The following is an 18,600-nucleotide window of genomic DNA, read 5'->3' on the forward strand; positions in this document are numbered from 1 at the left end:
CCTGTAAGTCTGAATTCCCTCCACTCAGACTAATATAGTCCTGTAAGTCTGAATTCCCTCCACTCAGACTAATATAGTCCAGTAAGTCTGAATTCCCTCCACCCAGACTAATATAGTCCTGTAAGTCTGAATTCCCTCCACTCAGACTAATATAGTCCAGTAAGTCTGAATTCCCTCCACCCAGACTAATATAGTCCTGTAAGTCTGAATTCCCTCCACTCAGACTAATATAGTCCAGTAAGTCTGAATTCCCTCCACTCAGACTAATATAGTCCTGTAAGTCTGAATTCCCTCCACTCAGACTAATATAGTCCAGTAAGTCTGAATTCCCTCCACTCAGACTAATATAGTCCTGTAAGTCTGAATTCCCTCCACTCAGACTAATATAGTCCTGTAAGTCTGAATTCCCTCCACTCAGACTAATATAGTCCTGTAAGTCTGAATTCCCTCCACCCAGACTAATATAGTCCTGTAAGTCTGAATTCCCTCCACTCAGACTAATATAGTCCAAGAAGTCTGAATACCCTCCACTCAGACTAATATAGTCCTGTAAGTCTGAATTCCCTCCACTCAGACTAATATAGTCCAGTAAGTCTGAATTCCCTCCACTCAGACTAATATAGTCCAGTAAGTCTGAATTCCCTCCACTCAGACTAATATAGTCCTGTAAGTCTGAATACCCTCCACTCAGACTAATATAGTCCTGTAAGTCTGAATTCCCTCCACTCAGACTAATATAGTCCAGTAAGTCTGAATTCCCTCCACTCAGACTAATATAGTCCTGTAAGTCTGAATTCCCTCCACCCAGACTAATATAGTCCAGTAAGTCTGAATTCCCTCCACTCAGACTAATATAGTCCTGTAAGTCTGAATACCCTCCACTCAGACTAATATAGTCCTGTAAGTCTGAATACCCTCCACCCAGACTAATATAGTCCAGTAAGTCTGAATTCCCTCCACCCAGACTAATATAGTCCTGTAAGTCTGAATTCCCTCCACTCAGACTAATATAGTCCTGTAAGTCTGAATTCCCTCCACTCAGACTAATATAGTCCTGTAAGTCTGAATTCCCTCCACTCAGACTAATATAGTCCTGTAAGTCTGAATTCCCTCCACCCAGACTAATATAGTCCTGTAAGTCTGAATTCCCTCCACTCAGACTAATATAGTCCTGTAAGTCTGAATTCCCTCCACTCAGACTAATATAGTCCTGTAAGTCTGAATTCCCTCCACCCAGACTAATATAGTCCTGTAAGTCTGAATTCCCTCCACTCAGACTAATATAGTCCTGTAAGTCTGAATTCCCTCCACTCAGACTATTATAGTCCTGTAAGTCTGAATTCCCTCCACTCAGACTAATATAGTCCTGTAAGTCTGAATTCCCTCCACCCAGACTAATATAGTCCTGTAAGTCTGATTTCCCTCCACCCAGACTAATATAGTCCAGTAAGTCTGAATTTCCTCCACTCAGACTAATATAGTCCAGTAAGTCTGAATTCCCTCCACCCAGACTAATATAGTCCAGTAAGTCTGAATTCCCTCCACCCAGACTAATATAGTCCAGTAAGTCTGAATTTCCTCCACTCAGACTAATATAGTCCAGTAAGTCTGAATTCCCTCCACCCAGACTAATATAGTCCAGTAAGTCTGAATTCCCTCCACCCAGACTAATATAGTCCAGTAAGTCTGAATTCCCTCCACCCAGACTAATATAGTCCAGTAAGTCTGAATTCCCTCCACCCAGACTAATATAGTCCAGTAAGTCTGAATTCCCTCCACTCAGACTAATATAATCCTGTAAGTCTGAATTCCCTCCACCCAGACTAATATAGTCCAGTAAGTCTGAATTCCCTCCACCCAGACTAATATAGTCCAGTAAGTCTGAATTCCCTCCACCCAGACTAATATAGTCCAGTAAGTCTGAATTCCCTCCACCCAGACTAATATAGTCCAGTAAGTCTGAATTCCCTCCACTCAGACTAATATAGTCCTGTAAGTCTGAATTCCCTCCACTCAGACTAATATAGTCCTGTAAGTCTGAATTCCCTCCACCCAGACTAATATAGTCCAGTAAGTCTGAATTCCCTCCACCCAGACTAATATAGTCCAGTAAGTCTGAATTCCCTCCACCCAGACTAATATAGTCCAGTAAGTCTGAATTCCCTCCACTCAGACTAATATAGTCCTGTAAGTCTGAATTCCCTCCACTCAGACTAACATAGTCCTGTAAGTCTGAATTCCCTCCACCCAGACTAATATAGTCCTGTAAGTCTGAATTCCCTCCACCCAGACTAATATAGTCCTGTAAGTCTGAATTCCCTCCACCCAGACTAATATAGTCCTGTAAGTCTGAATTCCCTCCACCCAGACTAATATAGTCCAGTAAGTCTGAATTCCCTCCACTCAGACTAATATAGTCCTGTAAGTCTGAATTCCCTCCACTCAGACTAATATAGTCCAGTAAGTCTGAATTCCCTCCACCCAGACTAATATAGTCCAGTAAGTCTGAATTCCCTCCACCCAGACTAATATAGTCCAGTAAGTCTGAATTCCTCCACCCAGACTAATATAGTCCAGTAAGTCTGAATTCCCTCCACCCAGACTAATATAGTCCAGTAAGTCTGAATTCCCTCCACCCAGACTAATATAGTCCAGTAAGTCTGAATTCCCTCCACCCAGACTAATATAGTCCAGTAAGTCTGAATTCCCTCCACCCAGACTAATATAGTCCAGTAAGTCTGAATTCCCTCCACCCAGACTAATATAGTCCAGTATGTCTGAATTCCCTCCACCCAGACTAATATAGTCCAGTAAGTCTGAATTCCCTCCACTCAGACTAATATAGTCCTGTAAGTCTGAATTCCCTCCACTCAGACTAATATAGTCCAGTAAGTCTGAATTCCCTCCACTCAGACTAATATAGTCCTGTAAGTCTGAATTCCCTCCACTCAGACTAATATAGTCCAGTAAGTCTGAATTCCCTCCACTCAGACTAATATAGTCCAGTAAGTCTGAATTCCCTCCACCCAGACTAATATAGTCCAGTAAGTCTGAATTCCCTCCACCCAGACTAATATAGTCCAGTAAGTCAGTAAGTCAAGTCTTTCTGAATATCACAGCAGTGAGAAATTTCTGCGCCTCTCATCTCACCCTCAGCATCCAATAAATATCCAGATGAGAGGCAGGCTTTTCCCGAGGACTAGTCCGTTCCTTGTATTTAGTGGTAGTCTGGTGGAAGAGGGTTCATCGAGGACATCTTCTAGACATTCTCACAAAGATGTCTTTTATAAAGCGTGGTTGGCTTGTACGGAGTTAGCTCCAGATACAGTAAATATTGTGAATCCATCCCATTCATATACCTCACAGTGAAGTCTCTGCATGCGAAAAGAGCCCCTCTGAAGACATCAGAATTCAATACACACTACCGGTCAAAAGTTTTAGAACACCTACTCATTCAAGGATTTTTCTTTATTTTTGTACTATTTTCTACATTGTAGAATAATAGTGAAGGCAACACAACTATAAAATTAACCAAAACAGTTTAAAAAAAAATCTAAATATATTTTAGATTTGAGATTCTTCAAAGTAGCCACTCTTTGCCTTGATGACACCTTTGCACACTCTTGGCATTCTCTCAACCAGCTTTACCTGGAATGCTTTTCCAACAGTCCTGAAGGAGTTCCCACATATGCTGAGCACTTGTTGTCTGCTTTTCCTTCACTCTGCAATCCGACTCATCCCAAACCATCTCAATTTGGTTGAGGTCGGGTGATTGTGGAGGCCAGGTCATCTGATGCAGCACTCCATCACTCTCCTTCTTGGTCAAATAGCCCTGACACAGCCTGGACATTGTGCTGTTGAAAAACAAATGATAGTCCCACTAAGCGCAAACAGGTGGGATGGCGTATCGCTGCAGAATGCTGTGGTAGACATGCTGGTTAAGTGTCCCACACATGCGGAGATCATCCGTTCACCTACTCTGCGTTAAACAAAGACACGGCGGTTTGGAACCAAAAATCTCCAATTTGGACTCTGACCAAAGGACAGATTTCCACAGGTCTAATGTCCATTACTCGTGTTTCTTGGCCCTAACAAGTCTCTTCTTATTATTGGTGTCCTTTAGTAGTCGATTCCTTGCAGCAATTTGACCATGAAGGCCTGATTCACGCAGTCTCCTCTGAACAGTTGATGTTGAGATGTGTCTGTTACTTGACCTCTGTGAAGCATTTATCTGGGCTGCAATTTCTGAGGTTGGTAACTCTAATGAACTTATCCTCTGCAGTAGAGGTTACTCTGGGTCTTCCTTTCCTGTGGAAGTCCTCATGAAAGCCAGTTTCATCATAGCACTTGATGGTTTTTGGGACTGCACTGCAAAGATCATGAAATGTTCCATACTGATTAACCTTCATGTCTTAAAGTTTATGACGGACTGTCGTTTCTCTTTGCTTATTTGAGCTGTTCTTGCCATAATATGGACTTTGTCGTTTACCAAATAGGGATATCTTCTGTATACCACCCCTACCTTGTCACAACACAGCTGATTGGCTAAATGCATTAAGAAGGAAAAATATTCCATAAATGAACTTTTAAGAAGGCACACCTGATGAATGAAATGCATTCCAGGTGTCTACGTCATGAAGCTGGTTGAGAGAATGCTATCATCAAGGCAAACGGTGGCTACTTTGAAGAATCTCAAATATAAAATATATTTAGATTTGTTTTTGGTTACTAAATGATTCCATAGGTGTTATTTCCTAGTTTTGATGTCTTCACTATTATTCAACAATGTAGAAAAAAACAAACATTGAATGAGTAGGTGTTCTTAAAAGTTTGTCCGGTAGTGTATGTTGTAGCGTAAGTGCGGTGGTAAGATCTGTACTTTAGCCAGTGGAGGCTGCTGAGGGGAGGACGGCTCATAGTAAAGACTGGAATGGAGTCAATGGAATGGTATAAACCACATGGAAACCACATGAATGATAACATTCCATTGACTCCATTCCAGACGTTACTATGAGCTGTCCTCCCCCTCAGCAGCCTCCATTGACCTGATGATATATTCTGCATTTACCATCCAGGCTTCTAAACATTCCACCAAATGTCTTTGTTTCTATCCTCGCAAGAACTGAAAAATAGAGTGACAGACAGACGGACGGAAAGACACATTCTAACAAACAGCTCTTACTCCTGTCACTGATATGTCTATAGAGACAGTTACTCCTGTCACTGATATGTCTATAGAGACAGTTACTCCTGTCACTGATATGTCTAGAGACAGTTACTCCTGTCACTGATATGTCTATAGAGACAGTTACTCCTGTCACTGATATGTCTATAGAGACAGTTACTCCTGTCACTGATATGTCTATAGAGACAGTTACTCCTGTCACTGATATGTCCATAGAGACAGTTACTCTTGTCACTGATATGTCTATAGAGACAGTTCTTACTCCTGTCACTGATATGTCTATAGAGACAGTTACTCCTGTCACTGATATATATGTCTATAGAGACAGTTACTCCTGTCACTGATATGTCTGTTCAGACATTGCCTGCCTTGGCCGAACTTTGTGGGAAAAAAAATCTGCTGACCGCAGTAATTTACCCCGGGTGGATACAAGCCCTACTGAGCAAGCCACTAAGACGATGGCTGGTTGACAGTGACACCCCTTTAAGTGAAGCTCAATGAAAACCCAAAAGCCATTTCCTCTACCACAGCAGCTCTCTGCTTCCTCTAGCTAGAGTGCTTTTTTAGTACGGGTCTACAGGGACCCAGGGAGCACCGCCTGTTATTATTGGGAGGGTTACATGTTGTGTAGACCGGGCAAACACATGTTTGTACATCCACACCAGTCACGATCCAGACATGATCCAGACACGATCCAGACACGCAGGTTAAAATAGCAAAACCAATATTTGCTGTTGCTAGCTCGTTTGTCCGGGGATATAAACATTGGGTTGTTATTTTACCTGAAATGCACAAGATCCTTTTTTTCTGGATATTTGTAGAATTTTGACCCATTTTGACACCAAATAGTGTATGTAGTGTGTTCTCTACAACGTCATTCAATCCACAGATAAAAGAGAAAACTATTTGTTTCTAGTAATCACTCCTCCTTCAGTAGGAGGAGGAGGAGTTGAGAGGAGGAGAGAGGAGGAGGAGAGAGAGGAGAGAGAGGATGAGGAGAGGAGGAGGAGAGGAGAGAGAGGAGGAGAGAGAGGAGGAGAGAGAGGAGGAGGAGGAGGAGAGAGAGAGGAGAGAGGAGAGGAGGAGGGAGGAGAGAGAGGAGGAGAGGAGGAGAGAGAGGAGGAGAGAGAGGAGTTGAGAGGAGGAGAGAGGAGGAGGAGGAGGAGGAGGAGAGAGAGGAGAGAGGGAGAGGAGGAGGAGGAGGGAGGAGGAGGAGAGAGAGGAGGAGAGAGGAGGAGGAGGAGGAGAGGAGGAGGAGGAGGAGAGAGAGAGGAGGAGAGAGGAGGAGGAGGAGAGAGAGGAGGAGAGAGGAGGAGGAGGAGGAGAGGAGGAGGAGAGGAGGAGGAGAGAGAGGAGGAGAGGATGAGGAGAGGAGGAGGAGGGAGAGAGGGAGGAGAGAGGAGGAGAGAGGAGGAGGAGAGGAGGAGGAGAGGAGGAGAGAGGAGGAGGGAGAGAGAGGGAGGAGAGGAGGAGAGAGGAGGAGAGAGAGGGAGGAGAGGAGGAGTTGAGAGGAGGAGAGAGGAGGAGGAGAGAGGAGGAGAGAGAGGAGAGAGAGGATGAGGAGAGGAGGAGGAGAGGAGAGAGAGGAGGAGAGAGGGAGGAGGAGGAGGAGGAGAGGAGGAGGAGAGGAGGAGAGAGAGAGGGAGGAGAGAGGGAGGAGAGGAGAGGAGGAGGAGAGAGAGAGGAGGAGAGAGGAGGAGAGAGGAGAGGAGGAGGAGAGAGGAGGAGGAGAGAGAGGAGGAGAGAGAGGAGGAGAGAGGAGGAGAGAGAGGAGGAGAGAGAGGAGTTGAGAGGAGGAGTTGAGGAGGAGGAGAGAGAGAGAGAGAGGAGGAGAGAGAGGAGAGAGGAGGAGGAGAGAGGAGGAGAGAGAGATGAGGAGAGAGAGGAGGAGAGGAGGAGAGAGGAGGAGGAGAGAGGAGGAGAGAGAGGAGGAGAGGAGGAGAGAGAGGAGGAGAGGAGGAGTTGAGAGGAGGAGTTGAGAGGAGGAGAGAGGAGGAGGAGAGAGAGGAGAGAGGAGGAGAGAGGAGGAGGAGAGGAGAGAGAGGAGGAGAGAGGAGGAGGAGAGAGAGGAGGAGAGAGGAGGAGAGGAGGGAGGAGAGAGGAGAGAGGAGGAGGAGGAGGAGAGAGGAGGAGGAGAGGGAGGAGAGAGGAGGAGAGAGGAGGAGGAGAGAGGAGGGAGAGAGAGGAGGAGAGGAGAGAAAGGAGGAGGAGAGAGGAGAGGAGGAGGAGAGGAGGAGGAGGAGGAGGAGAGAGAGGAGGAGAGGAGGAGAGAGAGGAGGAGAGAGGAGGAGGAGAGAGAGGAGGAGAGAGAGGAGGAGAGGAGGAGAGAGAGGAGGAGAGAGGAGGAGGAGAGGAGGAGAGAGGAGGAGGAGAGGAGGAGAGAGAGGAGGAGAGAGGAGGAGGAGAGAGGAGGAGGAGAGGAGGAGAGAGGAGGAGGGAGAGAGGAGGAGGAGAGGAGGAGAGAGAGGAGGAGAGGAGGAGAGAGAGGAGGAGGAGAGGAGAGAGAGGAGGAGGAGAGAAAGGAAGAGAGAGAAGAGGAGCGGAGGAGAGAGAGGAGGAGAGAGGAGAAGAAGGAGTACGAGTTGGGAGAAGGAGTTGGGAGGAGGAGGAGAGAGATGAGGAGAAGGAGGGGAACGAGGAGAGAGGAGGATATTTGATTTGATCAGGATCTATTTTAGTCCTCATTTGGACTAATCTCCCAAGAATCCTTAATTAAACAGTAAAATACCATTTATAATACGATCACATTTTCCCATATAACACACTGTTACAAACAGACATAATACACTAATATACTGACCAGATAAATACTGTAACAATCTAAAATGATAGATCCAGCACAGCGTTCCTATGTATTATATTTAAATGGTTTTAACATATTGTTTAAATTTATATTTTGAACGTTTTCTGGTTTGCTCAGATAATATCTTTATTGCTCTAAATCGAAATGTTATTTTGCCTATTTATCTTTTCTGTCTGGATAACAGATGGTGGACAATCTATTCCTGGTATTGACTGAATGTCTGTCTCTTACCAACTGAATAGAGTTTGGCTGTTTTAAATGATGTACATGATGAAATAAAATAGGCATGTTTTTGTTCAATGATCTTGTTGATTGATGACCATTGGCGCATGACTACAACAGAAGAACCATATCTCCACCTTAAAACAATCCTGTTTTCTCCTGTGCAATCTGCAGCCTCCTAATGTCACATGCTGATGTATTTCCCCCAGATCACAGGACAGTAGTTCACCTGACTCTGAATTAATGATTGTGTTATTTACTTAAGAATCTTTCCTGGTAAATATTTAGCTATCCTTCTGATCATACATGCAGTTAATATATTTGTTTTTTAATAGATGAGTAATTTGAGACGACCATGATAAGCAGTTGTCTAGCTAAACTCCTAGTAGTTCAGTTTCTGACACTTCCTCAATTTGTACCCCCCCCCCCAATACTTAATTGATGAAGAGGGAGGGAGGGAGAGGAGAGGGAGAGGGAGAGGGAGAGGGAGAGGAGAGGAGAGGAGAGGAGAGGAGAGGAGAGGAGAGGGAGAGGAGAGGAGAGGAGAGGAGAGGAGAGGAGAGGAGAGGAGAGTGGATGAAGAGGGAGGAGGATGGGAGAGCAGAGGAGAGGAGAGGAGAGGAGAGGAGAGGGAGAGGGAGAGGAGAGGGAGAGGAGAGGAGAGGGAGAGGAGAGGAGAGGAGAGGAGAGGAGAGGGATGAAGAGGGAGGAGGATGAGAGAGAGAGGAGAGGAGAGGAGAGGAGAGGAGAGGAGAGGAGAGGGAGAGGAGAGGAGAGGAGAGGAGAGGAGAGGAGAGGAGAGGAGAGGAGAGGAGAGGAGAGGAGAGGAGAGGAGAGGAGAGGAGAGGAGAGGAGAGGAGAGGAGAGGAGAGGGAGAGGAGAGGAGAGGAGAGGAGAGGAGAGGGAGAGGAGAGGAGAGGGAGGGAGAAGAGGGAGGAGGATGGGAGAGCAGAGGAGAGGAGAGGAGAGGAGAGGAGAGGAGAGGAGAGGAGAGGAGGGAGAGGAGAGGAGAGGAGAGGAGAGGAGAGGAGAGGAGAGGAGAGGAGAGGAGAGGAGAGGAGAGGAGAGGAGAGGAGAGGAGAGGAGAGGAGAGGAGAGGAGAGGAGAGGAGAGGAGAGGAGAGGAGAGGAGAGAGAGAGGAGAGGAGAGGAGAGGAGAGGAGAGGAGGAAATCTCAGGTTCTCAGGATTCACTCACTTTGAGCTGAGACAAATCCACCATGTTGTGGTCACAGACGCCACAGCCTCTCTCGTAGTTCCAGGCGTTGGGGATGTAGTTTCCTAGATAGTTCAAATACATCTGGAAGAAGAAAAAAAAAACTCACATGAATGAACAAAGAAACTACGTGGTTATTTTAACGTTGAATTATCCTTTACATAAACATTCTATATTAGAAACAGAGGATTTCATCCCATGAGAAGTATATTCTATATTAGAAATAGAGGAGGATTTCATCCCATGAGAAGTACATTCTATATTAGAAATAGAGGAGGATTTCATCCCATGAGAAGTACATTCTATATTAGAAATAGAGGAGGATTTCATCCCATGAGAAGTATATTCTATATTAGAAATAGAGGAGGATTTCATCCCATGAGAAGTATATTCTATATTAGAAATAGAGGAGGATTTCATCCCATGAGAAGTATATTCTATATTAGAAATAGAGGAGGATTTCATCCCATGAGAAGTACATTCTATATTAGAAATAGAGGAGGATTTCATCCCATGAGAAGTACATTCTATATTAGAAATAGAGGAGGATTTCATCCCATGAGAAGTATATTCCGTGGGCTTGGTCCATGTGGTGATTCAGAGCCGGTCAGTAGGCCTGTGTTCCAAATGGCATCCTATCCTCTCGATAGTGCACTACTCTTCACCATAGCCCTGTGGGGTCGTAATGTAGGAGTGTACTGAGAGTGTCAGTCTGGACTGAGAGAGGTCACTGACAGTTCAAAGCAGACGATAAAAGACCGGAGCACCCATAAACATTTCCTCCGTCAAATCTACACTGACTAAATGCACTGTAATTATCCTGTCTGAAGTCACTTCCCAGAATGCAGTGTATTCAACACGTTTTATAGGTGTTCTAGTTTAATACAGGAAGAGAAGGATATTCCCCGTGTCAACGTGACCTGGAGACAGAAACGGACTGCAGTTTGGACACACAGTAATTCATCAGATATGTGATCCAATGAAAGATATCCTCATAGCGTGCGACACACACACACACCACACACACACACACACACACACACACAGACAGACAGACACACACACACACACACACACACAGACAGACACACAGACCACACACACACACAGACACACACACAGACACACACACACACAGACAGACACACACACACACACACACACACACACACCACACACACACACACACACACACACACACACACACACACACACACAGACAGACAGACACACACCACACAGACAGACACACACACACACAGACACACACACACACACACGCACACAGACACACACACACACACAGACACACACACACACACACACACACACACACACACACACACACACACACACACACAGACACACACACACACACACACACACACACACACACACACACACACACACACACACACACACACACACACACAGACACTGGAAGCACTTTAACAACAGTAGTGTTTGGATTCACGTCTTGGCTAAACAACCACAGATTCTCTGGCAACTAATACATGACAGAGCTGTTGGAGGTTGACTCTGTGTACGTTGTGTGTGTTTGTGGTTGTGATTACTAGAAACTAGGGATTATCCACTTCATCTCGTCTGACGACAACAACCACACTACAGATGTCTTCGAAATGCAACTAACCCAGACTTTATTCAAAGATAATCCAGTTAAATTGTTGTTGAAATCCCAGATTAAGAGATGTAATGCCAGATTTATAGATGTAATCCCAGATTAATATATTTAATCCCAGATTAAGATATTTAATCCCAAAATAAGAGATGTAATCCCAGATTAAGAGATTAAGTAATTCTGCTGTACCTGAAGCAGAGGAACAGGTCAATGGGCGGAAAACTATCTCTCCTACCCAAAAAAGAAAGTGAAATCCCTCTCCCCAATTCTCTATCTCTCTCCTCATCTCCCCATCTATCTCTCCATCTCTCTCCTCATCTCTCTCCTCATCGCCCCATCTTCCTCTCCATCTCTCAATCTCTCTCCCCATCTCTCCATCTCTCTCCCCATCTCTCCATCTCTCCATCTCCCCATCTCTCACTCCATCTCTACATCTCTATCCCCATCTCTCTCTCCCTATCTCTCCATCTCTCTCCCCATCTCTACATCTTTCTCCCCATCTCTCCATCTCCCCATCTCTCTCTCCATCTCTACATCTCTCCCCATCTCTCTCTCTACATCTCCCCATCTCTCTCCCCATCTCTCCATCTCTCCCCAGCTCTACATCTCACTCCCCATCTCTCTCTCCCCATCTCTCCATCTCTCTCTCCATCTCCCCATCTCTCCATCTCTACATCTCTCCCCCATCTCTCTCTCCCCATCTCTACATCTCTCTCCCCTCCCCATCTCTCCATCTCTCCCCCATCTCTCTCTCATCTTCCTTCCCATCTCTCCATCTTCCTTCCCATCTCTCCATCTCTCTCTCCCCCATCTCTACATCTCTCTCCCATCTCCCCATCTCTCCATCTCTCTCCCCATCTCTCTCTCCATCTTCCTTCCCGTCTCTCCATCTTCCTTCCCATCTCTCCATCTTCCACCCCATCTCTCCATCTTCCACCCCATCTCTCCATCTTCTTCCCCATCTCTCCATCTTCCTTCCCATCTCTCCATCTTCCACCCCATCTCTCCATCTTCCACCCCATCTCTCCATCTTCTTCCCCATCTCTCCATCTTCCTTCCCATCTCTCCATCTTCCACCCCATCTCTCCATCTTCCACCCCATCTCTCCATCTTCTTCCCCATCTCTCCATTTTCCTCCTTATAAAAAGAGATAGCCTCCAGTCAGCCCACTATCTTCACTCTAATAACTCACTGACAGCTGCTGATACGGGTCTACAGGTTGACCTTGCCTCCAGCCAAATGGAGAGGCTGCAGGGTCTGTAGATCTAACCAGGCTGGGCTGCACATCCTTGGGCCTTAGCGAGCTCCAACTCCAGCCTGCCTGGAGGCTTAGAAACCGTTGAGGCTAGCTGGACTGACTAGGCACCTGGACTATTGTAGCTTCCCAAAAGGCACCCTATCCACCATATAGTGTACTACTTTAGACCAGAGGTCTATGGCACCCTATTCCATATATAGTACACTACTTTAGACCAGAGCCCTATGGCACCCTAATCCTTATATATAGTTTTCTACTTTAGACCAGAGCCCTATGGCACCCTATTCCCTATATAGTGCACTACTTTAGACCAGAGCCCTATGGCACCCTATTCCCTATATGTAGTACACTACTTTGACCAGGGCCCTTTGGGAATAGTAGCCATTTGGGAAGCATTTTAGGAGTGAATGCAGCAGATGGTCGAGGGCTGTTGTTGTGGAGAATGACTCAACACTGTGGTGGGTGGGTTTGATGACGTGTGGTGGATACCAGAGAAGAGTGATGGGGCAGAAAGAGAGGGAAAGCTGTGAAGAAAATGCCAGAGGGATAGAAAAGCCTCCCAAGAGAACGTATCTACCAGAAATATCACCAGAACTCACTGACCTCAGAGCTATGGAACTGCTAACGGGGGTGAGATGGAGAGAGAGGTTTAGGGGCAGGGAGAGGGAGAGGAATGGAGGGATCGAGGGAAGGGTTGGTAGGGATCGAGGGAGGGGGTTGGTAGGGATCGAGGGAGGGGGTTGGTAGGGAACGAGGGAGTTTGTTGGTAGGGATCGAGGGAGGAGGTTGGTAGGGATCAAGGGAGGGGGCTGGTAGGGATCAAGGGAGGGGGTTGGTAGGGATCGAGGGAAGGGTTGGTAGGGATCGAGGGAGGGGGTTGGTAGGGATCCAGGGAGGGGGTTGGTAGGGATCAAGGGAGGGGGTTGGTAGGGATCGATGGAGGGGGAGGTAGGGATCGATGGAGGGGGAGGTGGGGATCGATGGAGGGGGAGGTAGGGATCGATTGAGGGGGGAGGTAGGGATCGAGGGGGTTGGTAGGGATCGATGGAGGGGGAGGTAGGGATTGGTGGAGGGGGAGGTAGGGATCGATAGAGGGGGAGGTAAGAATCGATGGAGGGGGAGGTAGGGATCGATGGAGGGGGAGGTAGGGATCAATGGAGGGGGAGGTAGGGATCGATGGAGGGGGAGGTAGGGATTGGTGGAGGGGGAGGTAGGGATCGATTGAGGGGAGGTAGGGATCGATGGAGGGGGAGGTAGGGATCGATGGAGGGGGGAGGTAGGGATCAATAGAGGGGGAGGTAGGGATCGATAGAGGGGGAGGTAGGGATCGATGGTGGGGGAGGTAGGGATCGATGGAGGGGGGGTAGGGATCAATAGAGGGGGAGGTAGGGATCGATGAGGGGGAGGTAGGGATCAATGGAGGGGGGGGTAGGGATCGATAGAGGGGGAGGTAGGGATCAATAGAGGGGGAGGTAGGGATCGATGGAGGGGGAGGTAGGGATCAATGGAGGGGGAGGTATAGTGAGAGTTGGAAGTAAGGAAGAGGGAGTGAGAGGGAAAGGCCATCAGGGAGTGAGGAGGGAGTGAGAGGGAAAGGCCATCAGGGAGTGAGGAGGGAGTGAGAGGGAAAGGCCATCAGGGAGTGAGGAGGGAGTGAGAGGGAAAGGCCATCAGGGAGTGAGGAGGGAGTGAGAGGGAAAGGCCATCAGGGAGTGAGGAGGGAGTGAGAGGGAAAGGCCATCAGGGAGTGAGGAGGGAGTGAGAGGGAAAGGCCATCAGGGAGTGAGGAGGGAGTGAGAGGGAAAGGCCATCAGGGAGTGAGGAGGGAGTGAGAGGGAAAGGCCATCAGGGAGTGAGGAGGGAGTGAGAGGGAAAGGCCATCAGGGAGTGAGGAGGGAGTGAGAGGGAAAGGCCATCAGGGAGTGAGGAGGGAGTGAGAGGGAAAGGCCATCAGGGAGTGAGGAGGGAGTGAGAGGGAAAGGCCATCAGGGAGTGAGGAGGGAGTGAGAGGGAAAGGCCATCAGGGAGTGAGGAGGGAGTGAGAGGGAAAGGCCATCAGGGAGTGAGGAGGGAGTGAGAGGGAAAGGCCATCAGGGAGTGAGGAGGGAGTGTTATTAAACTTTGGCCGGACCTTACTCCTCCACATAATGACCAGCTGGATTCCAGAGAAGTTCCCTCCACACAGATTCTAAAGAACCCCATAACGTCCCCCCTCACATACGTTTTGTAAGATGTTTACTCTATTCAAGAGCAAGGTAATGTTGTTTGGAAGGTCTTTTACTTCAGCATCACTGTGTAGCATACACACAGCTCCTTTCAGTGCATGGTAAGTACCGCCTAACTGGGCTCACTAGTACTACATAGTATCACACTCAGATACACGTCAACAGCAGCGCCATTTATTGGCTTGGCGACATCTCGTAACATCTTCCTTTACCCAACAAATGAAGATAACTCCTCCTCGACTCATTAACAGGAGAACTGGGGTTAAACCCTTGGCAATGAAAACATTACACTAGTAACAAAAACATAGAACTGTGTTCTTATTCAAGTATCTTAAAAAGCATCAACTTTAAAGTCAATAAGCAGACTACCCTCTTCCCTCTTACAAAAAAAAAATACAAAAAAAAAATAATCTTTTAAAGAACATAGTCTCTGGTGTTCTGGTGTTCTGGTGTTCTGGTGTTCTGGTGTTCTGGTGTGTTTTCAGGCAGTGGAGCTGCTGCCACTCCAAGTTCTCCTTTACCCAAATCCAGATAGCAGATGTTCTGAAAGAGCTGCAAAACCTGGACCCGTACAAATCAGCTGGGCTTGACAATCTGGACCCCTATTTCTGAAACTATCCGCCGCCATTGTCGCAACCCCTATTACCAGCCTGTTCAACCTCTCTTTCATATCGTCTGAGATCCCCAAGGATTGGAAACCTGCCGCAGTCATCCCCCTCTTCAAAGGGGGAGACACCCTGGACCCAAACTGTTACAGACCTATATCCATCCTGCCCTGCCTATCTAAGGTCTTCGAAAGCCAAGTCAACAAACAGGTCACTGACCATCTCGAATCCCACCGTACCTTCTCCGCTGTGCAATCTGGTTTCCGAGCCGGTCACGGGTGCACCTCAGCCACACTCAAGGTACTAAACGATATCATAACCGCCATCGATAAAAGACAGTACTGTGCAGCCGTCTTCATCGACCTTGCCAAGGCTTTCGACTCTGTCAATCACCATGTTCTCATCGGCAGACTCAGTAGCCTCGGTTTTTCGGATGACTGCCTTGCCTGGTTCACCAATTACTTTGCAGACAGAGTTCAGCGTGTCAAATCGGAGGGCATGCTGTCCGGTCCTCTGGCAGTCTCTATGGGGGTGCCACAGGGTTCAATTCTCGGGCCGACTCTTTTCTCTGTGTATATCAATGATGTTGCTCTTGCTGCGGGCGATTCCCTGATCCACCTCTACGCAGACGACACCATTCTATATACTTTCGGCCCGTCATTGGACACTGTGCTATCTAACCAAACAAGCTTCAATGCCATACAACACTCCTTCCGTGGCCTCCAACTGCTCTTAAACGCTAGTAAAACCAAATGCATGCTTTTTAACCGATCGCTGCCTGCACCCGCATGCCCGACTAGCATCACCACCCTGGATGGTTCCGACCTTGAATATGTGGACATCTATAAGTACCCAGGTGTCTGGCTAGACTGCAAACTCTCCTTCCAGACTCATATCAAACATCTCCAATCAAAAATCAAATCAAGAGTCGGCTTTCTATTCCGCAACAAAGCCTCCTTCACTCACGCCGCCAAGCTTACCCTAGTAAAACTGACTATCCTACCAATCCTCGACTTTGGCGATGTCATCTACAAAATGGCTTCCAACACTCTACTCAGCAAACTGGATGCAGTATATCACAGTGCCATCCGTTTTGTCACTAAAGCACCTTATACCACCCACCACTGCGACTTGTATGCTCTAGTCGGCTGGCCCTCGCTACATATTCGTCGCCAGACCCACTGGCTCCAGGTCATCTACAAGTCCATGCTAGGTAAAGCTCCGCCTTATCTCAGTTCACTGGTCACGATGGCAACACCCATCCGTAGCACGCGCTCCAGCAGGTGTATCTCACTGATCATCCCTAAAGCCAACACCTCATTTGGCCACCTTTCGTTCCAGTACTCTGCTGCCTGTGACTGGAACGAATTGCAAAATCGCTGAAGTTGGAGACTTTTATCTCCCTCACCAACTTCAAACATCAGCTATCTGAGCAGCTAACCGATCGCTGCAGCTGTACATAGTCTATTGGTAAATAGCCCACCCATTTTCACCTACCTCATCCCCATACTGTTTTTATTTATTTACTTTTCTGCTCTTTTGCACACCAATATCTCTACCTGTACATGACCATCTGATCATTTATCACTCCAGTGTTAATCTGCAAAATTGTAACTATTCGTCTACCTCCTCATGCCTTTTGCACACATTGTATATAGACTCCCCCTTTGTTTTCTACTGTGTTATTGACTTGTTAATTGTTTATTCCATGTGTAACTCTGTGCTGTCTGCTCACACTGCTATGCTTTATCTTGGCCAGGTCGCAGTTGTAAATGAGAACTTTTTCTCAACTAGCCTACCTGGTTAAATAAAGGTGAAATAAAATAAAAATAAAAAACATCAGCAGTCTGTTGTTCACCACCTGCAGGGTTGGCAGGTTCGTTCCATGGTCCTCAGTCATCCTCACCCGTGTTTGATTGGTGGTCGTTCGGGGGGGCGGGTCACTGAGTTGTTCAGTCACTGGACGAATGTCTCTTCTATTTCTGCTGTGTTTTTTACGGTTCACTAGTACTTCATTAGGACCGGTCACTGAGTTGTTCAGTCACTGGACGAATGTCTCTTCTGTTTCTGCTGTGTTTTTTATGGTTCACTAGTACTTCATTTATGTTTTGTACCACTTGGGGTTTGAGCAGTTTTTTTCATGGTAGGTCGGATCGTCTGGACACCTAGAAAACTGTTAAGTCCCTCTGTTGGGTTATTCCTCCATTCCAACACTCTTTTCCATGGGTCTTCACTATCCATCGCAGCCTTATTTTTAGGAGCATTTATGGCAATTTTCACTGTTGACTCCGGCTTTGCCATTGCTTTGGCTTTGATACGGCGATGCCTTCACATGTTTAAAGTCATCAATACATTTGATAAAGTCCGGAGAAAGGGGGCCCCTTACTAGAAACGCAGTGTCTGCTGAACTGCTTTCAATGATGGTGTCTGATGTGGTGTCGGTCAGCTTGTCGAACTCCTAGTAGTCCGAATAATAAATCGACCAGGATGAGCTACTTGCTTCTGTTGACTGTGAGTAAGTCCATCCCGATCTTGGACCATGGGAGGGGTGTCTCCTTGTGTTGTCTCTTCTGGGGGATGGGTGTCTCCTTGTGTTGTCTCTTCTGGAGGGATTTGGTGGGGGATGAGTGTCTCCTTGTGTTGTCTCTTCTGGAGGGATTTGGTGGGGGGATGAGTGTCTCCTTGTGTTGTCTCTTCTGGATGGATTTGGTGGGGGGGGTGAGTGTCTCCTTGTGTTGTCTCTTCTAGAGTGAGTTACAGGTGGCACATTTGCTGATAAAGACCTTTACGTCCTCCATAAACTTCGGCCAGAAAACAGCATCACGTGCCTTTCTGAATAATGGCCTCTTTGCCTGAGTAGCCAGAGTGTATTTTGTGTAGAAAGTCAGCATGTAACATGTCATCTTCAGTGTCACAGATCTTTCAGTGTCACAGCCTGTTCTGCTTCCAGACCAGCCGTGGTTGATTTGTGCGTACAGAGCCTGAAACAGTGGGTCCTGGCAACAGTGTGCTTAAAATTGACTCCATTGTCTTAGTTGAGATGTTGACATCACTGGTGTGATCCACCTGTTCCAGGTCAGTTGTGACTAGACCCATAGTGTAGACCGTGGCTGGTGTTTGCATTTGTCTGTGCTCTGTGGTTGATTGAGCTGTTCTGAACAGGAAGTCAGCTACATTTAGTTATTTGCCTTGTTTGTATTGCACGTGGAGTTGGTATCTTTGTAGCCTTATCAACATTCTCTGCAGTCACTTGGAGTTGGTATCTTTGTAGCCTTATCAACATTCTCTGCAGTCACTTGGAGTTGGTATCTTTGTAGCCTTATCAACATTCTCTGCAGTCGTTTGGAGTTGGTATCTTTGTAGCCTTATCAACATTCTCTGCAGTCGTTTGGCGTTGGTATCTTTGTAGCCTTATCAACATTCTCTGCAGTCACTTGGAGTTGGTATCT

At 47.0% G+C, this 18,600-nt stretch overlaps 1 protein-coding gene across 2 annotated transcripts in view; it reads right to left on the bottom strand.

Moving 5' to 3' along the window:
- Positions 1-18,600, bottom strand: part of LOC112227454 (procollagen-lysine,2-oxoglutarate 5-dioxygenase 2-like) — a 154,710-nt gene that overhangs the window by 53,685 nt on the left and 82,425 nt on the right. For both annotated transcript variants that reach the window (XM_042308416.1, XM_042308415.1), the window contains exon 8: positions 9,407-9,508. In XM_042308416.1, coding sequence (XP_042164350.1) covers positions 9,407-9,508 — 102 coding nt within the window. The remainder of the gene's footprint in view (positions 1-9,406; positions 9,509-18,600) is intronic.

The sequence above is a fragment of the Oncorhynchus tshawytscha genome, linkage group LG29 (genome assembly GCF_018296145.1).
Source record: "Oncorhynchus tshawytscha isolate Ot180627B linkage group LG29, Otsh_v2.0, whole genome shotgun sequence".
Lineage (NCBI taxonomy): Eukaryota > Metazoa > Chordata > Actinopteri > Salmoniformes > Salmonidae > Oncorhynchus > Oncorhynchus tshawytscha.